At 40.5% G+C, this 18995-nt stretch overlaps 1 protein-coding gene across 3 annotated transcripts in view; it reads right to left on the bottom strand.

The window, feature by feature from the left end:
• The window catches only part of LOC308067893 (uncharacterized protein), an 85265-nt gene extending 66364 nt beyond the window's left edge, over positions 1 to 18901 (bottom strand). The window contains exons 1-3 of one of the 3 annotated variants that reach the window (XM_080397502.1): positions 8329 to 8442; positions 1978 to 2074; positions 1317 to 1414 (exon numbers count right to left, since the gene is read on the bottom strand). In XM_080397502.1, the coding sequence (XP_080253628.1) occupies positions 1317 to 1414; positions 1978 to 2074; positions 8329 to 8363 (230 nt within the window). In that variant the 5' untranslated portion in view covers positions 8364 to 8442. Of the gene's footprint in view, positions 1 to 1316; positions 1415 to 1977 lie in introns of all 3 variants that reach the window. The other 2 variants (XR_013929780.1, XR_013929779.1) reach the window with 2 other exon arrangements.
• Between the last annotated feature and the right edge of the window lie 94 nt (positions 18902 to 18995).

The following is an 18995-nucleotide window of genomic DNA, read 5'->3' as shown; positions in this document are numbered from 1 at the left end:
CTTTTCTCAGGAAAAAAAAATAAAAAAAAAAAATCCATCAGGCCCAGTGTTTCTGTATGGTGGTTATCTGATTTGGCTACTGCTAACTAAAAACATATGCAACTGGTTATCTCCATCAACACAGTTTAATTCAGCTCTGGTCCGTATTAGTGTGTTTTTCTGCAACTGATGTCTCTTAGTGCCATGGGTGAACTGTTGCTGTTAAAATCATGTTTAAATATGAAGATCAAACAAATGGTCCAAAGGTTTCTAGCATCTAAAGTTTCATTAAGCAATATAAAAATACTTTGCCATATTTTAATTAAACCTAATAATTCTTCCCCAAAATATCAATCTTTCGATAAATGAGGAACCAGATCAATATGAGATTTCAGAGTTTTGCTAGAATATGGGGTAGTAATTCAAATTGTCAAGACTTCTTTTAATTCTATTGTGCTGCACTTAACCTGTTCTTTCACTTTTGTGCCTCGGTTTACCCATCCATAATATAGGCAAAACAGTAGTAATGTGCATCCCTGGGAAGCTTCAAAGCACTACTCATTACTGTCACAAAATGCTCTGAAATTATTCAGCTGTATTCATAGCAAAAACCCAATGAATTAACAAAATATGTTCAGGCAATGCACATTTGTCGGCTTCCATGGGAAAACTGTGAAGTGTTATGAATAATGTGGTTCGTTGGGGGCTGTTTGTTCTGACAATCCCGACTTGTACATTACATGAAGGCAAAGAAATCTTTTCATGCTCAGTTTGACCCTTCCTCACACTGCCCCTGATTTCTTTCCATTCTGGCCCTTGACAGGAGTACAAAATACACATCAAGGACAAGAATAACTTTTTAGACTAAGATAACATTTGTATTATTAGAAGAGGTTAGGGTGTGCCCGGGAGGGCAGGAGGTAAATCTGCTGAACAGGCTAAAAGCTTTATTTATGGAAATGTCTTTTCTAAAAACAGGGAAAAGAAGGAATATTACTAATAATGTCACAATAATCTCCAAGATCCCAAATCAGCCAACCTGTACGTGAGCATGCACATGCATACACACTGCAGAAAGAAGTATATTTCTTAGTATATGAAGCTCAGGCCCTCGATCAATTTTCCAGCTAGGGTAAATTACCCTAAGTCTATGAAATTTGATGGAATAACACCAGTTTACCCCAGCTGAGGAGTGTGACAATGTCTCATCATTTCCACCAGGAAAATCAGGAGTATGTTATACAGTACTGAAGGCAGTTGCCTCCAAAGGGAAGAAGCAAGGTATCCTTCCTGACAAGTTTTAAGTTTCTGACACCTCTGTCTCTCCAGCCATTTACCTAATGACCCACTTGCCAGTTGGAAGCTCTGAAATCAGCCTTTTCCAGGTCAGCTGAACTCCCCAGCACTTCCTGAAGGAAAGCAAGAATCCTCTCACCTGTTCTTAAGAAATTAAAAAAAAAAAAACAAAAAACAAAAAACAAAACAAACCAAGAACAAACCACCACAACAATGGATACATTTTGAACCTGCTTGTATGATTCCAGAACCAGCATCTCTCCTCCCCCCCCAGTCTTTACTTAATTGACCATTTAGCCTCGAGACGGCTAACCTGTTTTGTGAGACTTTTCGCAGTTTGTGAGACTTGTCCCTTTGTCAGAGAGAATCCAGACTGCAAAGTCTTATTCCCTGAAGAATTCTGAGAATATTACCACTTTCCTATCAAAGCACAAGTGGTATGAAGCTGTAGAATTGGCTGCTGTGCCCTATTGGGAGCATAAGAGTGCACTATCCAGGGACAAAGGCCAGGCTGACAAAACAACAAAAGAAAGCAAAACAAAACTTCCCACTGAAACACCTTTAGAAAAGCCAGCCTTCAACTGCTCATCAGGTTAGGCTTTAAATAGCCTGCCCCTACATCTATCAGTTTGGTAGGTCTGGCACCTGAAATGAGCAAAGAGCTGAAATTCTAAATATTGAGATGCAGACGTGGTCCCTCACCTGAGATCTGTCCTCTGAAAGGAGACTGAACTCAGGATCAAGAGAGCTGAACATCTTCCATATCTGAGGGAATTCAACTGCATCTCTTTGCTGACAGCTGAAAAAGTGAAATTAATAAATAAACAAGACATCATTTGGGAGGGTTTTGCGCATAGTATTTTATAACCACATAAAAATATTACAGTGAAATATAACTTTTCTCTCTCAACAGTGTTTGAGCTGTCTCCTTTAAATATACACTTCAAACACATTGAGAGCTTTGCACAGTTGAAATATACTTTTTTTTTGAATAATGTTATTTTCCATCACATATATGCCACCGTGGCTTATTTTTAAACAAGTGATGTCACCACATCAGTGAGATCACTTTGCAGAATGTCCTACTGAGCTGTAGAGGTGAACTGGCTTCATAATAAATAGAAGTTCAAATCCTCCTCATGGTATTATATGAATGCAAAACAGAGATGCTGTTTGGCACCTGCAGGACAGGGGCAATCCAGTCTTGTGAAAGAAAATAGTTGTGTAGTTCACTTAGGGGACGACATTCTTTATTCTAGCAAATCTTAAATTTCTTGTGGATATGTAGACTGTATGTATGTGTCCATCCTGCAGACAGCCAACCCTTTCAGGATAACAATGACATAACTCTTCTCATATCTGACCATAACAGAAAAGACCCTCATGATGATTGGAAACATGGAGCAAAAGATTCTACTGACATAACACATATCGCCCACATACAAAATATCTCCCACATTTACATGTCAGTTTTATTAATAATTAGGTTTTATTATGACATTTTAGGCATACTGTAAACACATTAAAATACACAATCTTTGCCCCAACGTAATTGCAGCTGGAAAGAAAAATAGTGAATGAACTAACTGCTAAATTTGGTCGACCCCTGGATGTTTCAGTTTTTCAGCAAGTCCAAAAAATAGAAATGTTTTATGGAGATTAGAATGTCTTCTAAAGATACATTTTCTGCATATCAAAAAGGAAAACAAAACCATTTCAAATCGAGTGAGAGGTTTCTGTAGTTACACACTACGCTATGTGCCCGTTGTGGTTTTGGCATATTTTAGTGGTGAAAAAAAGAAGAAAGAAGAAGGGAAAAAAAAAAAAGAAGGAAAAGTGGGAACATGCCGTCTTTGAAAGACTGATATTGGAATAATCTAGTTCTACTTTAAAAATAAATATTTGAGTTGGTTTTTAGACTTGAGTGACTAAGCCTAAGTGGGACAAATTCTTAAAATGTCTCTTTTTGGTTCTCTTTTTGAAAGTTCCTGCTAACGCTTCTCCAGACTCTATTAGTGGAAAAAAATGGGGAGAACCCCACAGCCAAGTGATGAGGCTGCTCTGAGATTCATAGTTCAATGTTATTTGTTTGGTTGGGGGATCATTCCTTTTCTTTTAATAAACTATCCCCAAAAGCCTAGCTACCTAAAGAGTATTATCTGCTTAATTTCCTGCAGGCTTCAATGCAGAAGCAGGTCAGTTGGTTTAATTATCAGCTATGGAGATGTGAAGGAACTTGAAATTCAATTGAAATATACAGCGACTTTTTTCCCTGAATTCCTTTGCATTAACAAAAATACTTGTTCAAAGAACAGATTGACTCAGCTGTGACTTAAAGGAAGATAAGATTCTGTGGCAGGAAAGTAATAATGTTATTATTGTCCACTGGACAGAGTATATTTGCACGGTGATTAGTGATGGCTAATACAGTGAAATGCTATACATGGAGAAACAGGCAGGAATTTACCTTCTGACTGTCAATTCTCTTTGGTTTTAAAATGTAGTCCTACTCCCTCTATCTATATCATGCTGTCGATTAAGCGCCAGACAGACCCAGAAATGCCTTATGAATTTTGGAGTCTTAAATCTATATGATACTATTCAGACGACGGACTCTCCATCGCTGTGACAGAAAGGCATGCAACACTTACTCCAGTGATTGGATCCCTTGCTGGGAGTTTTTTGGCACAGGAGGGAAAAGCTTTTTCTTTCAGAATAGGCTTTTTCTGTGTCCTAGATAAAGTGTGAGGAAGGCTAAATAAGCAATAGTAGGTTGCCATGCCTTCCAAGTTCACTCCCCCTCCCCCCCCCCCCCCCCCCCCTTTTTTTTTTTTTATAATTCTGGGAGTTATTATTGGCAAGTCTTTATTCGGAGATAGGCATGTAGAGGGAGCATTCATAAGGAAGCAAATCCAATTAATTTTGTTAGAAATCCAATAGTCTCCCAGTGAACACAGACTTCCACCACAAATCTGCAAGTTTATAGAGCCGTTAAGGCACTTGGAGCATCCACACAGCTGAAGGATGGAGCTGGGGCTCAGTATGGATAGAGTGATATCTGTAATATCCCATAGAAATCCGCTGAGAACACTTAGGGAAGCACAATATCCTTTAAATGTAACCTTGATAATGAAAGGAAAGGGCTCCTGTTCCTAAATAAAAAACAACAAGCCCCGACAGGTCGGAATTGATACCAGTATTTGCTGCTGCCTGAAACTCCTGCCATGCACTGAATGCTGCAAAAGTGTCTATTGTTTTTAACTGCTGGGTTATTGTCCATCTTTAAGGATGGGAGAATTTTAGGAGTGACAATTATTATTATTATTATTAATAATAATAATAATAATAATAATAATAATAATAATAATAATAATAAAAGTTTAGTGTTATTGCAGACCTCTAGATAAAATACTTAAGGGGAAGGGGTGAGTGAACAAAGGAAAGCAAAAGAAAAAAGCAGGTATCTGAGGCTCGTTTCAGAAAGAGTAGCTCCGAAACCTCTGAACTGAGGGTTCTTTATATATAGCACCACATTGAGTGACAAAATGGTAGCTGTCATAATGTGCCAGTTAACATGTCCAATATGAGCCGATCGTTTAGTGTCCCTTGGGATTAGAAGACAGAAACATGACAAAGAACAAAGAACTCGGATCAATAATGCTTGGGGAAATAAGACAGAGAAGGTTATTTACTCTGCATTGATCCGTTGCTGCAGTCGCGTAAACTTGGCCTGTTTTTCTTTTGTTAACCTTTAAGCTTGAGTATACTCACAAGCAACTAGGGAGCCAACTAACAGGTGTAGATTAAGGATCGAAGGAGGTCATCGTACCTCTGTCACCACTAGGCACCCATGTAACAACATCCCTGAAGAAATTTAAACATCAATAGCTATAATAAGGGCAAATTTATCAAGCTTGGCCTACTTTTGCTGGGAGCCTGGCTGTGTCCAGTCAGTTTGCCCTTGCTAAAGCTCAATTGATTTGGACATTCTTTTACTAGAGTTGATTATCAATTGTGACACAACAAATTTGTTAGCTTCCAAGCACTGGAGTTGTTGTTGCCATTGGAGCCTCTGAAGTGAAAACACCTGGTCGTGCTCAAGTTTTACTCTTGCTGAAGAAAAGAAAAAAAAAAAAAAAAAGAAAAAAAAAGAGAGAGAGAAAGAAAATAAAAGAATAGGGGAAGAAGAAGAGAAAAGCAGAGAAGCTTTTTGGTAATCTCTCCATAGATGCTGATGCATTGGAGATACCTGCACTGTGCAGCTGGAACATCTGGATTGCCATTTTTGGAAAATTAGGAGCATGAGGAAATATTAACTTGAAGGAAACTGTTTTCAGCAGGAAAAGTCCCGACAGCTGTTAGCTATTAATTTTTTATGTTTTATATTTTGTCACCTAAGTCATATGGAATCATTCCTGTTCCCTGTGTGGATGACAGACCTTCAAAACCAAGAAGTAATGAATACCGTATGATGGGCAGCAATATTCTTTAAGTACGAGTATTCAAAAGAAACAATCATTCTCGCTGAACTCCACAGAACCTGTTAAATGTGAAAATCCATTCGCCGATGCTCAGGAGCTGTAGTTAATTAGGCTAAGTGGACATTTTCTGTAGAAACATGATGGGATGGAATTTGTTTGTTTTAAATACTGACCCTGTTTTTTTCAGTTTAATAGTAAATGTTTCATGTTATGCCAATAGTATTAGCAGTACATTAAAAATGTAAATCTGGAAATATTTATTCAGTTTACTTCACAACCAAAAGGGTTATTTAGCATCTTTGTAGTAGCTTTTCTATTTTTCTGCATCAAAGTATATGCCGCTTGTCATGCTGTAGAACATTTTGACTTGTGTATTATAGAATAGGATAAATCAATCAAATAATATAAAAATTAAAGACCTTATACTTAAAAATTGAAACTCAGTTTAAAAAATTCTGAAAAGAAAAAGTTAATATCATACGTTAGCCTTTCTAAAACATACATTTTACACAGAATTTTGGGATTAAAGCAGTGGCCAAACCAAAGCATTTCCTTTGAGATTAATATTCTGGGTTTTGATCAACATGTTAAAATACTTGTGTAGGATGAACATCCATGTATCTCAAACACAGGGGCACAAAATCAGTTCATCACAAATGCAGGCACTTGTAAATAAGGTGCATTTGAAGTTTTTTGCTGGTCAGCTATATACAGTCATACCCAACACCCATTGCTACCCTGTAGTTTAGGTGAATAAAGTTTATGGGCATGGCTTTACTCCTCACTTACCACCCTGTAGTAGTTTTTGTCACTGCTGGTACACAGGCATTGACTGGCAAACCTATGGCTCGGCTCAGCGTTTTGCAATGGATTCTAGACAGTAACCCCCTATATTACACTTCCTACTGCAGCTTGAATTCATATGGCAGACAGAGATGTGGTTGCTTGGGCTATCCTTTATGCTATTACTATGGCAATCAGAAAAATTTGAATTTCATTTAAGACAAGTTGTGCCTCTCTTTTTGTTTATCTATAATTGAGGCACACAGAAGGAACCTACTGACAAAGCAAATAAGATCCTACTTCCCTTTTAGAGATGGGAATCTGTTGTTTGCATTTCTTGGCATGCAAAGATTCAGCTTGTGACCCTTGCCCCATCACCCGTAAAAGTGTCACCACACTTTTTAAGAGCATTTAAGGCATTTAAGAGCATGGGAGGAAGAAGGCAGCAGCTTTTAGGGCATCAGAAATGACAGTAATGTGCACTGGAACCGTCTGCACAAGCAGAGTGCGTTGAGGCAGTTGTATTAGATCAATCTGTGCCAGAAGAGAAGCCACTGACAGTTTATTTCTGTGTTGGAGAATGAGCTGCAAAGTGCACAGTCCTCATTAGAATAAATGGAGAACAGCTCAGTTTGGTCCTCACCAAAACTTTCCACCAGGCAATGGCTGTTCAGAGCTCTATGTGAAATGAGTTAAGGCTCTCTTAGCCCTGCCAGTATGATAAAAAACAGCACCCCGGTTAGCAATAACCAGCATCCTTGGCCGAGGGTCTATGGATTGAGTGAGCATGGAGAATGAATTACCCTCCTTCCACTAGATGTGGTCCCTCTAGGTCAGGGCCTAGGTGAGAGGAAAAAAAGTGTTATGGAGCTGCTTTGATTTACAGCTGAGGACCTGGTCTTAATGGCTCGATGGGGCTTTGAAGGTGCTTATCTGCACTGGGAGCTTGGGGAGCAGACCTGCCTCACAGAGGCAGAGACAGAGCCCATCTCATGGAAATTCCAAGGGGACCAGGGCCTGCTCTTTGCCATGTCCCCTGTCCCATGGACCCTCTGGGGAGGGTGGGATGATGGCACAGGACCTTGTCCCCCTCCCAGCCACACTGCAGACACATGCAGTCCTTGACCAGCAGCTCTGAAGTTTCCAAACCCCCATGTGATACCGCAGAGCACCGTGCAAGATGGCCTTGGGGAAGGAGGTCCTGAGGTCAGACTGGGGCCAAATAATTCCCCAGGACTAAGCAGAGCAAAGCTGGGGCTACTGTAAGGAAACTGCCTGGGTGCTTGCCTCTGTGGTGGACTGCTCCAAAATAACAGGGAGTCAATGAGCAGAGACGGAAAGGATGTGGGATCAAGTCTTCTTTTAGCCAAAGAGAAAAAGTTCATTTTAAAAACAGCATGAAGAGACACTGGAAGAGAAAATAAAAAGAGATTAAAAAGGAAAGCAGAGAGGCAATGGCACACAAGCAACGCTCTATATGGTGAGAGGCATATGTGGAAAAGCTCCGATTCACCTTTCAGAAGCACTTTAAACCCAAGTGTTAGTGTAAGCAAAATAAGCCTTTCAAACTCATTTGTGCAGCCAAAAACCCAAAGCACATGACGGTGCATTAAGACACCGCATTTCCTGGTTGCATGCTTGTGCTAGCATGCCTTCCTCACCCAGAGGCCTTGTCCACCCTGACCTGTTCCCTTGTAACGGCCAGTTGGCCGCTTGGCTCCTCTCCCAGTAGCCAGCGCTCTCCAAGCGTGACATCGATCATTGCTGTAGTAAGGAAGATGGCACTTACCTGATGGGGTAGGCGGAAGCTCCCTCTCTTACCATATGCTGGGAATTGTCAGTGGCTGCTTGAAGCCAAGGCTGGCTTTTTCTCCTGCCAGGAAACAGGCCTTTTCCAGAGCCTACCAAAGAGAAAAAAAAAAAAAAAAAAAAAAAAAAAAATTTTTTTGCATATTACGTTTCACACTGAGCAGTTTTATAGCAGGCTGGGCAGCACCGGGAATTATGGATCACAATTTCCTTTGGCGCTGGGGACAGACGGCAGACAGCAAAATAAGAGGCACTACAATGGGTAAAGGGAAAAAAAAATATGTAGGAAAGGCAAAAGAAAGTGTTTATATTGATTCTCTCCAGAAATACAAGTTCTGCCACAGCCAAGCAGTCTACTGAGTCATTGAAGCCAGCATCCTGACTCCAGGGGTGCTTCAGAGGAAGAGGAGGGGAAGAGGCATGCTGCCAACTGTTCCACGTCCTTTGGAGAGAATCACCATCCTGATCCCAGCCTGACCGCGTCCTGGCACATAGCACTGACTGCTCAGTAACCTTCCTCAGCTGCACAAACCCCATCTCTTTTCCCCTTTTTACTTCTCAGGTTGGAAGAAGCCTGGCGTCCATGTATGTTCGCACCACTGATGGTGGGACCAGCCTCCTGGTCCTTTTTGGTCCTGAACTCTGGACTAAAGCCAGCATGGGCAACAGAGATCCTCTGTAAAGGAGACCTGAAAATTCAATTAATCTAGGGAAAGTTTAGAAAGTGCTCCTAGTTAGGTGACTCGGATAAGCGTGGCTGTGACGTTTCACACCACAGTGTGGATTTCGTTTCCTGTAGATGCCATCTCTAATGCTGTGATAGACCCCAAAATGTCCATCCCTCAAATACTGAGACAATCCCCAGGCTTCCAGAAAAAAGCAGTTTGCTCAGCTGGCTCCAGAGGCTTTGATATACTACTGCTGGCAGTGGGCAAACCTGAATCCAAGGAAGGAAGACCATGATGTCTGTAAAGCATCTAGAAATTGACAAAAAAAGAGGGACTGGGGAAAAAAAAGGAAGTAATCTCTTCCTGTGTCTGTGGCACAAACAGTGATGCTGCCTCCTCCTCTTTCTATATATCCCTTCTTTGTACCTTTTTTTTTTTTTTTTTTTTTTTTTTTTAACAGAAACAGGAGAAAAAAAATCTGCCATCCAGGCAGTGAAGAGATCGCCTTTGAATCACAAATCACTCAAAAAGTTTTTTCTTTCAATGAGGGGGTGGCGTTGAAGTGTTAGAAATCCAGGCCAAGGGATTACTTCACATTTCTTCTAAGGAATGAAACCTTTAAAAAAACGGAAGGGTCTATTTTGTATTACTCAGCAGTTCTTTTTTCTTATCCTCCTTCTATGGAAAGTTGTTGGGGTTTTTCCCTAATAAAGTGTTTATTATACAGTCCTGCACACTCACACATACACACACACACACACGAATGCAGAGCTCTTTATAAAGAGAAAATCAGGCTGGCGCTGCAAAAGTGCAGAGAAGATCTTTCACTAAAATGATCTCAAGGTCAGTTTTGGGGGTCTTTAGGTTTCTATATTCAATCCAACCACGTTTCATGTCTCTGCTTTGCTTGCTTAACTTACAAGAAACTTGGGCACAATTTTGCTTGTGTTGGCAGTTTTTAGGTGTGGATTCATGCAGGCTATTTACAAGATGCCAAGGGATGTCAAATCCTGAACATGTGTTTTTGTCCTACAGTCATTCTCTGACAGCAGAAATAGTCTGCAGCTTATCAGATCCATTTGCTGATATTTAACATCTTTTTTTCCCGACAAAGGTTTGGGGTGAGATGAATTTTAATGTTTCTCTGCACTGAAGCTGACAAAAAAAAAAAAAAAAGAAAAGAAAAAAAAAGAAAATCTTTATGCATCTAAGTTAGAAAGTGGAGCTTTGAACTGTAAGTAAAAAAAAAAAAAGCCAACTCCCTTATTTACTTATTTACAGCATTTTTACTTTTCCTATAGATACAATTCTGCTTGCTTTTTTTTAAACACTCAAGGTATTTGTTAAACATTTTACTCAATCAAGAAGTACAGCCACATAGTCATAGATTAAAACACACATTTTCCGGGAAGACAATGCATTTTAATGTGTATTCCTGATACAACTGAAAGCACACTCAAAAGTCTGATTATAATTTCTTAGGATCTTATATTTAGATAAAGTTGAACAAGATATAAAGTTACATTTTTAACATTGTAAGAATCACACAAGAAAGTAAAATAATTTTTAAAATCAAAATATTTTGGTAAAATTATCAAGTAGAAATAACACTCGCTGAGTCTATAATTCCCAGACAATTTTAGCAAATAGTGAACTCCCTAAATTAAGGGTTTTATAAAAATATATCATTTCTCAGATGCTAGACACGATACTTTGAAAAGAGGGTGGAAACTTAGATAAGCACTGATATGGATATAGAAGGAGAGGTAGTAATTTTGGAGAATATTTGCATATTATGAGTACACATACAAGTGGGTTTAATTTTGCAGCAAAAATTGCCAACAAATAGGGGGACATTTTTCAGGAATCTGAGTCATAATAAATGCTTGAACTATGTCTACTATGTGGGGCACCTTTTAAATTCACAATGCCATAAACATATGTTTTCATATCACAGTAGATTTGTCATCCCTGGTTTCCGCAGACATCATTCTATTTAGAGCTATTTTTCTCCATTAACCACCCTCATCAAGCTCTCTGTTTCAGCACAGCCTATACGTTAAAACATGCCCTGTGCTGTAGCCTTATGCCTAGAGGTACGACTCAGAAGAAAAAAGTGCCTAGTGGTTGTTTTTTTTGTTCTGGCAGTGAACAGAGAAAGCTAATCTGGAAGTTTGAATGCTTGGTGTCCTCTCCAAAATTATCAAGACTGCTTTTGTTTGCAGAAGTCAGATTGTGCAAGCTGCTGGTGTGTGGCTTGTCCTGGTAAGTTAAGAAGAACAATCTACTTGAGAGGTTTCCAATTATTTTTACTTCTGGTCAGGTTAGATATACAATTAGATCAGATCCCTGACAGCTTTTTGGCTTCTCCAGTTTCAGACCAAGCCTTTACTAGTCCAAGCGCATGCAGATGGAAATGATTTATTTTCTGTTAGCTGTTACATGAATTTGATTGTCAACAAAATCTTTCTCAGCTTTCAGCAAGGTTTGGAGCCAGCCTTTGGATCCGAGGCGGCGTGTCCACCTCCACCAGAGAGGTTCGGTTTGGCAGAGGCGGCTCAGCTGATCAAAACCCGCGGAACTTGGAATCGAGCAGTCCGTATGAGCCTCAGAAGCCACACGTTTCACGGGAAAGGGCCGTATGGGCAGAGGTGACTCCTGAGATCCTTCCTGCCTGCGGTTTCCTCTTCTGCTGCTGTGCTGCCAGCTCTTCTCAACGTATTGCTGTTCCACTGGGCCTTGTCCTTTACTTTGTTGGCAAATAAGGTAAATGACCCCTATTCTGGCTGCCCATATGCTGCTAACATCATTGGTTTTGTTTCAGCAAACTGCATGAGGATGGTATAGACAGATGCCAAAAAAGGGGGCCCCCATAAGCCAAACAGGCCCTGCTGTGAATCACCAAAGCACAGGGGTGAGTGGCAGCCGGCATCTCCTTAGTTATTGAAGAGAGCAGCTGTGTCATGTTCGGTTAGTTTACATCATAATCTAAATCAACCATGAAGGATGAAGATGCATAGAAGGAAAGGGAAAAAAAAAAAAAGAAAAAAAAAAAAAGAAGAAGAACCAAAACCACAACAATAAATCGAAGGGATGTGTTCAAACAAACTCCCGTACAAACTGCATTTGGGTTCGGTCCTAACTAAACAGAGTGATGGCAAGGAAAGAGGCGGCTCGGTTGCCAATTCCTTACAAAGCGTCTGCATAACCTGGGAGAGCGAGAGGAGATTTGTCCTCTACATGCAGATCTTTGTACTCGTATTCTTTCCCCTCTGCTTCCACGTCCTTGCCTTCCTCCTGTGGCCCCGACAATTCATTAGTTCTCACCTCAGACTGGAAGCAGGTCCAGGGAGAACAGGCACGTTCGTTACAGTTTGTCACATGGAGTGTGTTAATTGTGATACAGCTAAAGGCTGTTACTGCAGATTAAGGAAAGGACTGTGACACCTGTCTCCAAATCAGGGGTGGCTTCGGCTCAGTCTGTGGCTCTAAGAACTTACCTGGTCATGAAGAAGTCCAATTTTGACAAAGTATGATAAAATATGAAACTGATTTGTTTCTTGTGTGTAAGGAGTTCATTATTTTAATGATTTTTTTTTCTTTTCTCCAGGTGAAGCTGGGGTCAGATGTTTAAAAAAGGGGCAGGGGAAAGGGCTGAAAAGGGTGACTCTGGGCTGTGAGAATCGTTTTGGCTGAGGTCCTCTTATACCTTTCCTCTTTGTGCTTATATATTTAGTTTAGATGCAGATATTTAGGTGCTATGGAATATGGTTTATATGTAGAAACAGAAAATAAAGTGAGAAGACTGAGGCATTGTTTCTCTTTTATACAATCCTATATTCTGAGGATTAATTTTTTTTAGCTTGGTATCTATGAGGTTTTAGGGCAAACTTCTGATAGGAATAGTAGAAAAAAATGAGCTATATGAGCTCTAAAATTGCCCTTAAAGACTTTAATAATGTGATACCTTGAGGAACCTTGGAGGATACAGTGAGCAGGCTATAATGCCTGGTGCTAGGTTCTCAATTTTCTTTCCTAGAAAGAAAGGACAAATTTCTTGGGAACTGCTAGAAAGGAGTCCAGTTGTTTATAAACCACAGCATTTCCCAGCTTATCGCAATTTATAGAGACTCCATAAGTAAAGGTAAAACAGGCCAGCACAGGGCTGAGGTTCTGGTGGGTGGCCAGATCATCAGGCTGCCTTTAAAGCATAATGGGTTTTTTTGGTAGGAACTTGAGCTTTAAGTTATATTTTAGATGAACTCCATCTCCTACATGATACATAACAAAGATTTAAGAAGGAAGAAGAGGCAGCTTGGAAGAGGTAATGCCTCTGTGGCTCCAGGAGGTGTTAAGCAAGGCTGCAGCCCTTCTCACTTTGTAAATAAAGTGAATGCTCAAACCAGCTGAGCATCCCCTTACAGCTGCAACTGATGAAAATCAAGTGGAGGTCAGCAGCAGCTGAAGGTTTGTGTTGTCTGTTTCCCTGGCCAATCTGCTAGAGACGGTGCTAGCAGCCTCCAGAGATGGTGTCAGGAGCCTCCAGATGAACAACAAGAGGTTTGTCAGCTTGATTTTTAACATTTTTGGGGGGATGGCAACTGGATGAGCATATATCTTCTTAGTAGATATCTACCTGCAGCTCAGGTCTCTTCTGGGTACAACATGGGTAAATGCCTGTAGTATGTCCTATGTGAAGTGTCTTGCAGAGTTTGGATGTGCTAGATGGGTCCTTGCCCACTCAGAAGGGTTTATTGCTTACAAAGGTTTCTCTGAGAGTTGCATGACAGAAACATCTTGCTGCTTTGAGTTCTTAAGGGAGGAAGCATGATGTACGATAGCTCCCTGGGGCTGGAGTAGCAGAAAACAGCAGTGTGCAGGCACAAGTTCAGCTTGTTTGGGGGAAAAAAAAAAAGTCATGGTTTTCTGATTCAAGTGATTTCTACTTGAGAAGATTTTTCTGGTCTTTGGGCTGGGAAGTCTAGTGCCAGCTTCCCACAGCAGGTACTGAGGTCAACGGGCTGCTTGCAGCAATTGTGCAATGGAAGGTTGGGTTACTTCTCATCTCTTGTGAAAAGTTTTCAGATATGGAGACAAAGAACATTTAAGCCAGATACCTCTCACTTTTCAAGCACAATACATACTTTCCCTTCCTTCTTCAAATGCAGTTCCTTTTGCAAATCTCTGTGGAGAACAATACAATAATCAGCTCTTAACATCTAATTATGCCCATCCCTTTACAAAAGAAACTCATATTCTTAAATAACACTTCCTGGCAGCAAAGAGCTCTGTGGCTCACTTTGAAAGAGAGGGAAAAACAATGCAACCCAACCCAAATATCTTCAGATCATTAATGTACAGGGAATTGGGTGCAGAATCCTTTCTTAGCCTCATCGCTAGATGAAAATAATACTTACCCTTGAGCTCTTGGCTGTGTTCTTGTACCAAATGCCGACAATAATCTAATCAGTTAACAATTCTCATTCTGATGATCATTTTCCTGTGAATTGTTTCAAGGGTAGGAAAAAAAGAAAATATAAATAAGACCCCCTTTTTTTTTCTTTTTTTTTTTTTTTCTTTTTTTTTTTTCTTCTGGGAAGACGATGGCTGACCAAGAGTCTCCTCTTTTGCACTTGGCTCCTTGTAGCGATTCAGATTCTTCTCCCTGCTGGGTGAAATGTCAAGCTGCAGGGCAGGGAGCTAAAAAAGGCCCTTTACACTGAAATCTTACCCCTGTTTTGCCCAGAGGCGTTTCATAGCATAAGCAAAGCACTCGAGGTCTGCAACTACTGGCCTACATGGCAACTTCCCTTTGTCTGTGCTTCAGGAATAGGGTTGGGTTTTGCTTTTTAATATAAAAAATGTTTGGGCTTTTTTTCTTTTTGTGGAGTAAATTTCAGCCCCGAAATGTATGATATGTGCTGCATTTGGTGCACTCTCCCTGAGGCAAACCAGGGGATCTGTAAGTGGTACTATTTTTCCTATCAGCCCTGGAGAGTAGTGTGGCAGCCCTGTGTGTTATTAATGGATAAAATCTGAGCAGCAGCCAACCCCAAGGTGAACCCTATGCATTTAAAACATTTCATCAGACAGCTAAGTATTTTTTTTCCTTCACTACAGCGGATATCTCTACTGCCACCACTCAATAGATCCCGATAGAAGAGAGCAATAGCTGGACTCACTAATGTGAAAATTGATAGTATGAGCTCTCCAATGAAATATAAACAGCTCTGTGTTTCTTAAGTGTCAATATCATGGGGCTGGGCTGAGGAGGTGGTGCGGTGGATTAACCCTAGAATTATCCAGAAGGGGGGAGAAGCTGGTAAATAGGAAATATTTGTCCAATCAGCCAGGGCTCATTTCTGAAGTGGATAAGATGGGCTGCTGTTGACTCCCAGCTGCTGTCAGCTAGAAACCCAGCTACAGTTTAGAGGAGCTGTAAACTGTAGTGTTTCCGGAGGTGGGAGAAAGGTCAGACTGGGCTTTTTTCTCTCCTTTCCCGCTCCTGTTTTGTCTTGAAAAAATGGGTAAAGGAGGGGACGAGGAATGGTGTGTGAATTAGGGCTGCAACTTTGCAGACGCCTTTGCAGATGCACAGACAGGCACATTGCATTGGGAGCAGCTCCTGGCAAGCTGCAACGCTGCTGTCAAAACAGCATTTATTAGAAGAGCAGCTTATTCTGGAGGGAAAACCTGTGTCATGCAGAACAGATACCCTTGCTTAAGGAGAGCTGAGACCTTGTGTGCTCATTCCCTCTTACAGAAACGCTTAGTGTCACCAGAAGGGTCACTGAGAAGGAAGGCAGGTGGGCTGGTATTTGGATGTTTCCAAGGGTCAGATTACCTGAATTGTTTCACTGTTATTGTCTCTATGTATGGATAATGAAGGGATGTTACTTTGCACCTTCTGCTCTGGCTAAGAAACTGAAAACAGACAAAAACATTCCTCTGCTGGCATCAGAGTCACCTCGTGGTCCCATACGTGAGCTGGACACTGCTAGGTGTGGGTTACAAATAGCCCAGAGCAATGTTGTTCTTTTGACAAAGACGTGGTTTCCATGGAAACTTTTAAATATACCCAGATTATGTAAGTTTATATCCAGTATACCTCCAGAACATTTATATTGCTAGGTTGCAGAAAAACATTTTTAAAAAGAATTTACTTTAATTTCCTTGGCATTTATTCTTTTTGAGAAAAACAAGCAATTTTGCATAGTAATTGCTCAGTATTTAACTGGGAGGATTATTTAGCTAAGTTTGGACAAATGGGTAAACAACAACCTGAGCTTTGACTGGCAAGGGTTGTGGCAGGGTAAGAATAAAATAAAATTAAAAAAAAAAAAATACAAAGAACATCCTATCAATCTTCACAAAATCACCAAAAACCTCTTTTTAAATATATATTATATAAAGTACTTTTCATGCCTGTGTGACTGGAGCCTTGGACTTCTTGAGTTTTTCTTCTTCAGCTTGTTTACTGAGTTTTCAATCTGCTTGTTGAGGCTTAAGGACTCTTCTACTTATGAGTCAACCCTGGAACCAAAGCGTGCGGTGGAGGATCATACCTAAGTTGAGGGTCCTTAATCCTGAGTGAGCAAACCGAAGACTTAGTAAACAAGCCAGAAAAGACTTAAGGTGGCTGAGCAGCCCTTTGGGGAAGCAGGGGAAAGAGGAGTGTAGCAGGAGGGAATCATTCAGTTGCACAGGAATAAATAATGTGAGGAGGGCACTCCCTCCAAGCACTCTCAGATCAGCAGTTTTTATAAGTTAGCCACTCATGGGTATGGGTTTATGGCTATGCAAAGGAGCTCTCAGCCAGCCCCAAATCACTAGGAAACTCCTCGCTAGTGGTGCATGTGAAAACTTGCTCTGTACAAGCCCTTTCCCTCCCTGCACAAGAAGAGATGTGCAGGCTTTAAATTCACTTCTCAGTATTGTAAGTCGGAGAGCTTTGTTTCTGTTGGAATCCAAGACCTAACTCGGTGCCTCTTCCAACCCCCCAGTATTCCCCAGTCCGGTTACAAAATTGCTGTAGAGCAGACTTCTCAGGTGTACGGTTTCCCCAGCCACAACTGCAGAACTGAGCAACTGGGATGTTGCACAGCAGAGCTAAGAAAACTATTCAGTGCCCCAATAAGGGAGAGCTTGCATCACCCAGGTAATTAGGACTGGCCTGGGAAGAAAAGGCTAGAATTTGGAGTCTAAAGAGACAACATGTCACTCAAAGCTTCACTGGGGTTGCTCCAGATTACTTAGAGCTGGTCAAGTCATTCCTTGTTTTGCTGTCTTACCATCTTCAAAATAAGCTATGGTTTAAAGATTTAACAGTTAAAAAATAAGAGGAGATAATAACATCTTTGCTGGATTGTTTTCCTGTTACTTGATGAAGAATTTGAAATGCCAAATAAAAATTGAAAAGATCTATATTTTTTGAAAACTTTAGGATGGACTTGGGAAAATGAAGTTGTACCTTAAAAAGAAATACACAATTCAGATTTATACAAAAGTATATACTGAAGTATATAAAACTCATAAAGCATACCCTTCCACCCAAAAGCATAAAATTTGTTTGAATATAATAAGGTTGTATAATAATAAAGCTAGCTAGAGGAGAGGCATTACTTCTGGTTTTCTCATTTAATGTTTAGTTTTCAAGCTTTCATTTTTCTGTATACAGACTACAGACCTCTAACGCAGTCTGAATTTCATGCATTACCTTGACCTCAGATGCAGAGGAAAAAACAAAGCATCAAACAATCCTGAAAAAAATGGGACTGAGAGACCTTAAATCTGTGTCTATAGATCTGGTCAAAGTCCGCAAAGTCCAAGGGTCGCCTGCTTTTGGTCTGCATGAACTTGTTATACAAGGGATCTTCTTTGAGAGGTCTCCTCTCTGTCGGAGGGGGCTGGAATTCTCCTTTGTTTGACAAAATGTAGAGAGTACATATGCAAATATTTCAAGTCTGGTTTTCATAATTTATCAACAATATTTTTTTTGGTAGAAAACAATTCCCACTTTCTGACCAACTCTGGTGAGAACTTAGTTTTCTGTTTATTATTAGTGAACATGTCCAAGACTTTTGCTGATATGTTTATTATCAGCGCATCAAAGTTTGATTGAGAAAATAAACTGATGCGGTCAAGAGTTGAGCTGTTTAAAAAGTTTTCCTGAGGAGCTGAAGCAAAGCTGAAGGAAAAGATAACCTATGCCAGCTTTCACATCTTGGATGGAAAAAGGCCATCAGACAGCTAATTCCTCTCCACTCAGAGGATACTGAGAATTCATCCTGACTATCGAAATAGGAGCAAAACCAGCATCGATCTATGAGGAACGATGAACATGGTTGAAACCAGTGCTCCTGTGTCCTGATGACATGCATTGCTATCTCATTTTGCTTTGTTTTCCTTCCTTCTCTAAGAACTTTTCCATGGGCTGGAGTCTTACATAACTATGTGGGTACCTGCCTCTGGAACTGGTGTTGGTTGAGGGGTGTTGGGGGAAACAATCAAAGAGCATTTGTCCTGGTTCCGTGGTGCTTGGTTGCCAGCCGGGGTTAAACCACGACAGCACTATAAAAGATAGCTTCATATGAAGGAGGGCAAAACCAGAGAGAAGGCAGAAAAGCCAAGAGAAAACAGTGACGGTGGAAGATGACATATATGTAGCTTGTTCAAGCTCATGATTGCCATTTCCACCTGGACAGTGAATGTTAAGATATTGGCTGGATCATGGAGGAAGAGCAGACACATGATCAGTAAAACATTAATAAGAAATGAAATAGTATTCGAAGAAGCTTTAGCTGTGTGGGTTCTGCCTGGCTCCTTGAAAGAATGCCTTGCTTTTAGTGACCGTGCACTGTCATTGACGTAGCGCGTGTTTTTGTCAGTTAACTGACAAAATTAACTTAAGTTAATTTTAGGGAAAGACTGATGCCTTCTAAAGTTGCAAATGCACAAGTGACAAGTCCTCTCCACTTTC

This window comes from Falco punctatus (assembly GCF_963210335.1).
Source record: "Falco punctatus genome assembly, chromosome: 7".
In the NCBI taxonomy this organism is placed as follows: Eukaryota; Metazoa; Chordata; class Aves; order Falconiformes; family Falconidae; genus Falco; species Falco punctatus.
Note: the sequence above shows the minus strand (reverse complement) of the source record. Positions and strands in the feature narration are given on the sequence as shown.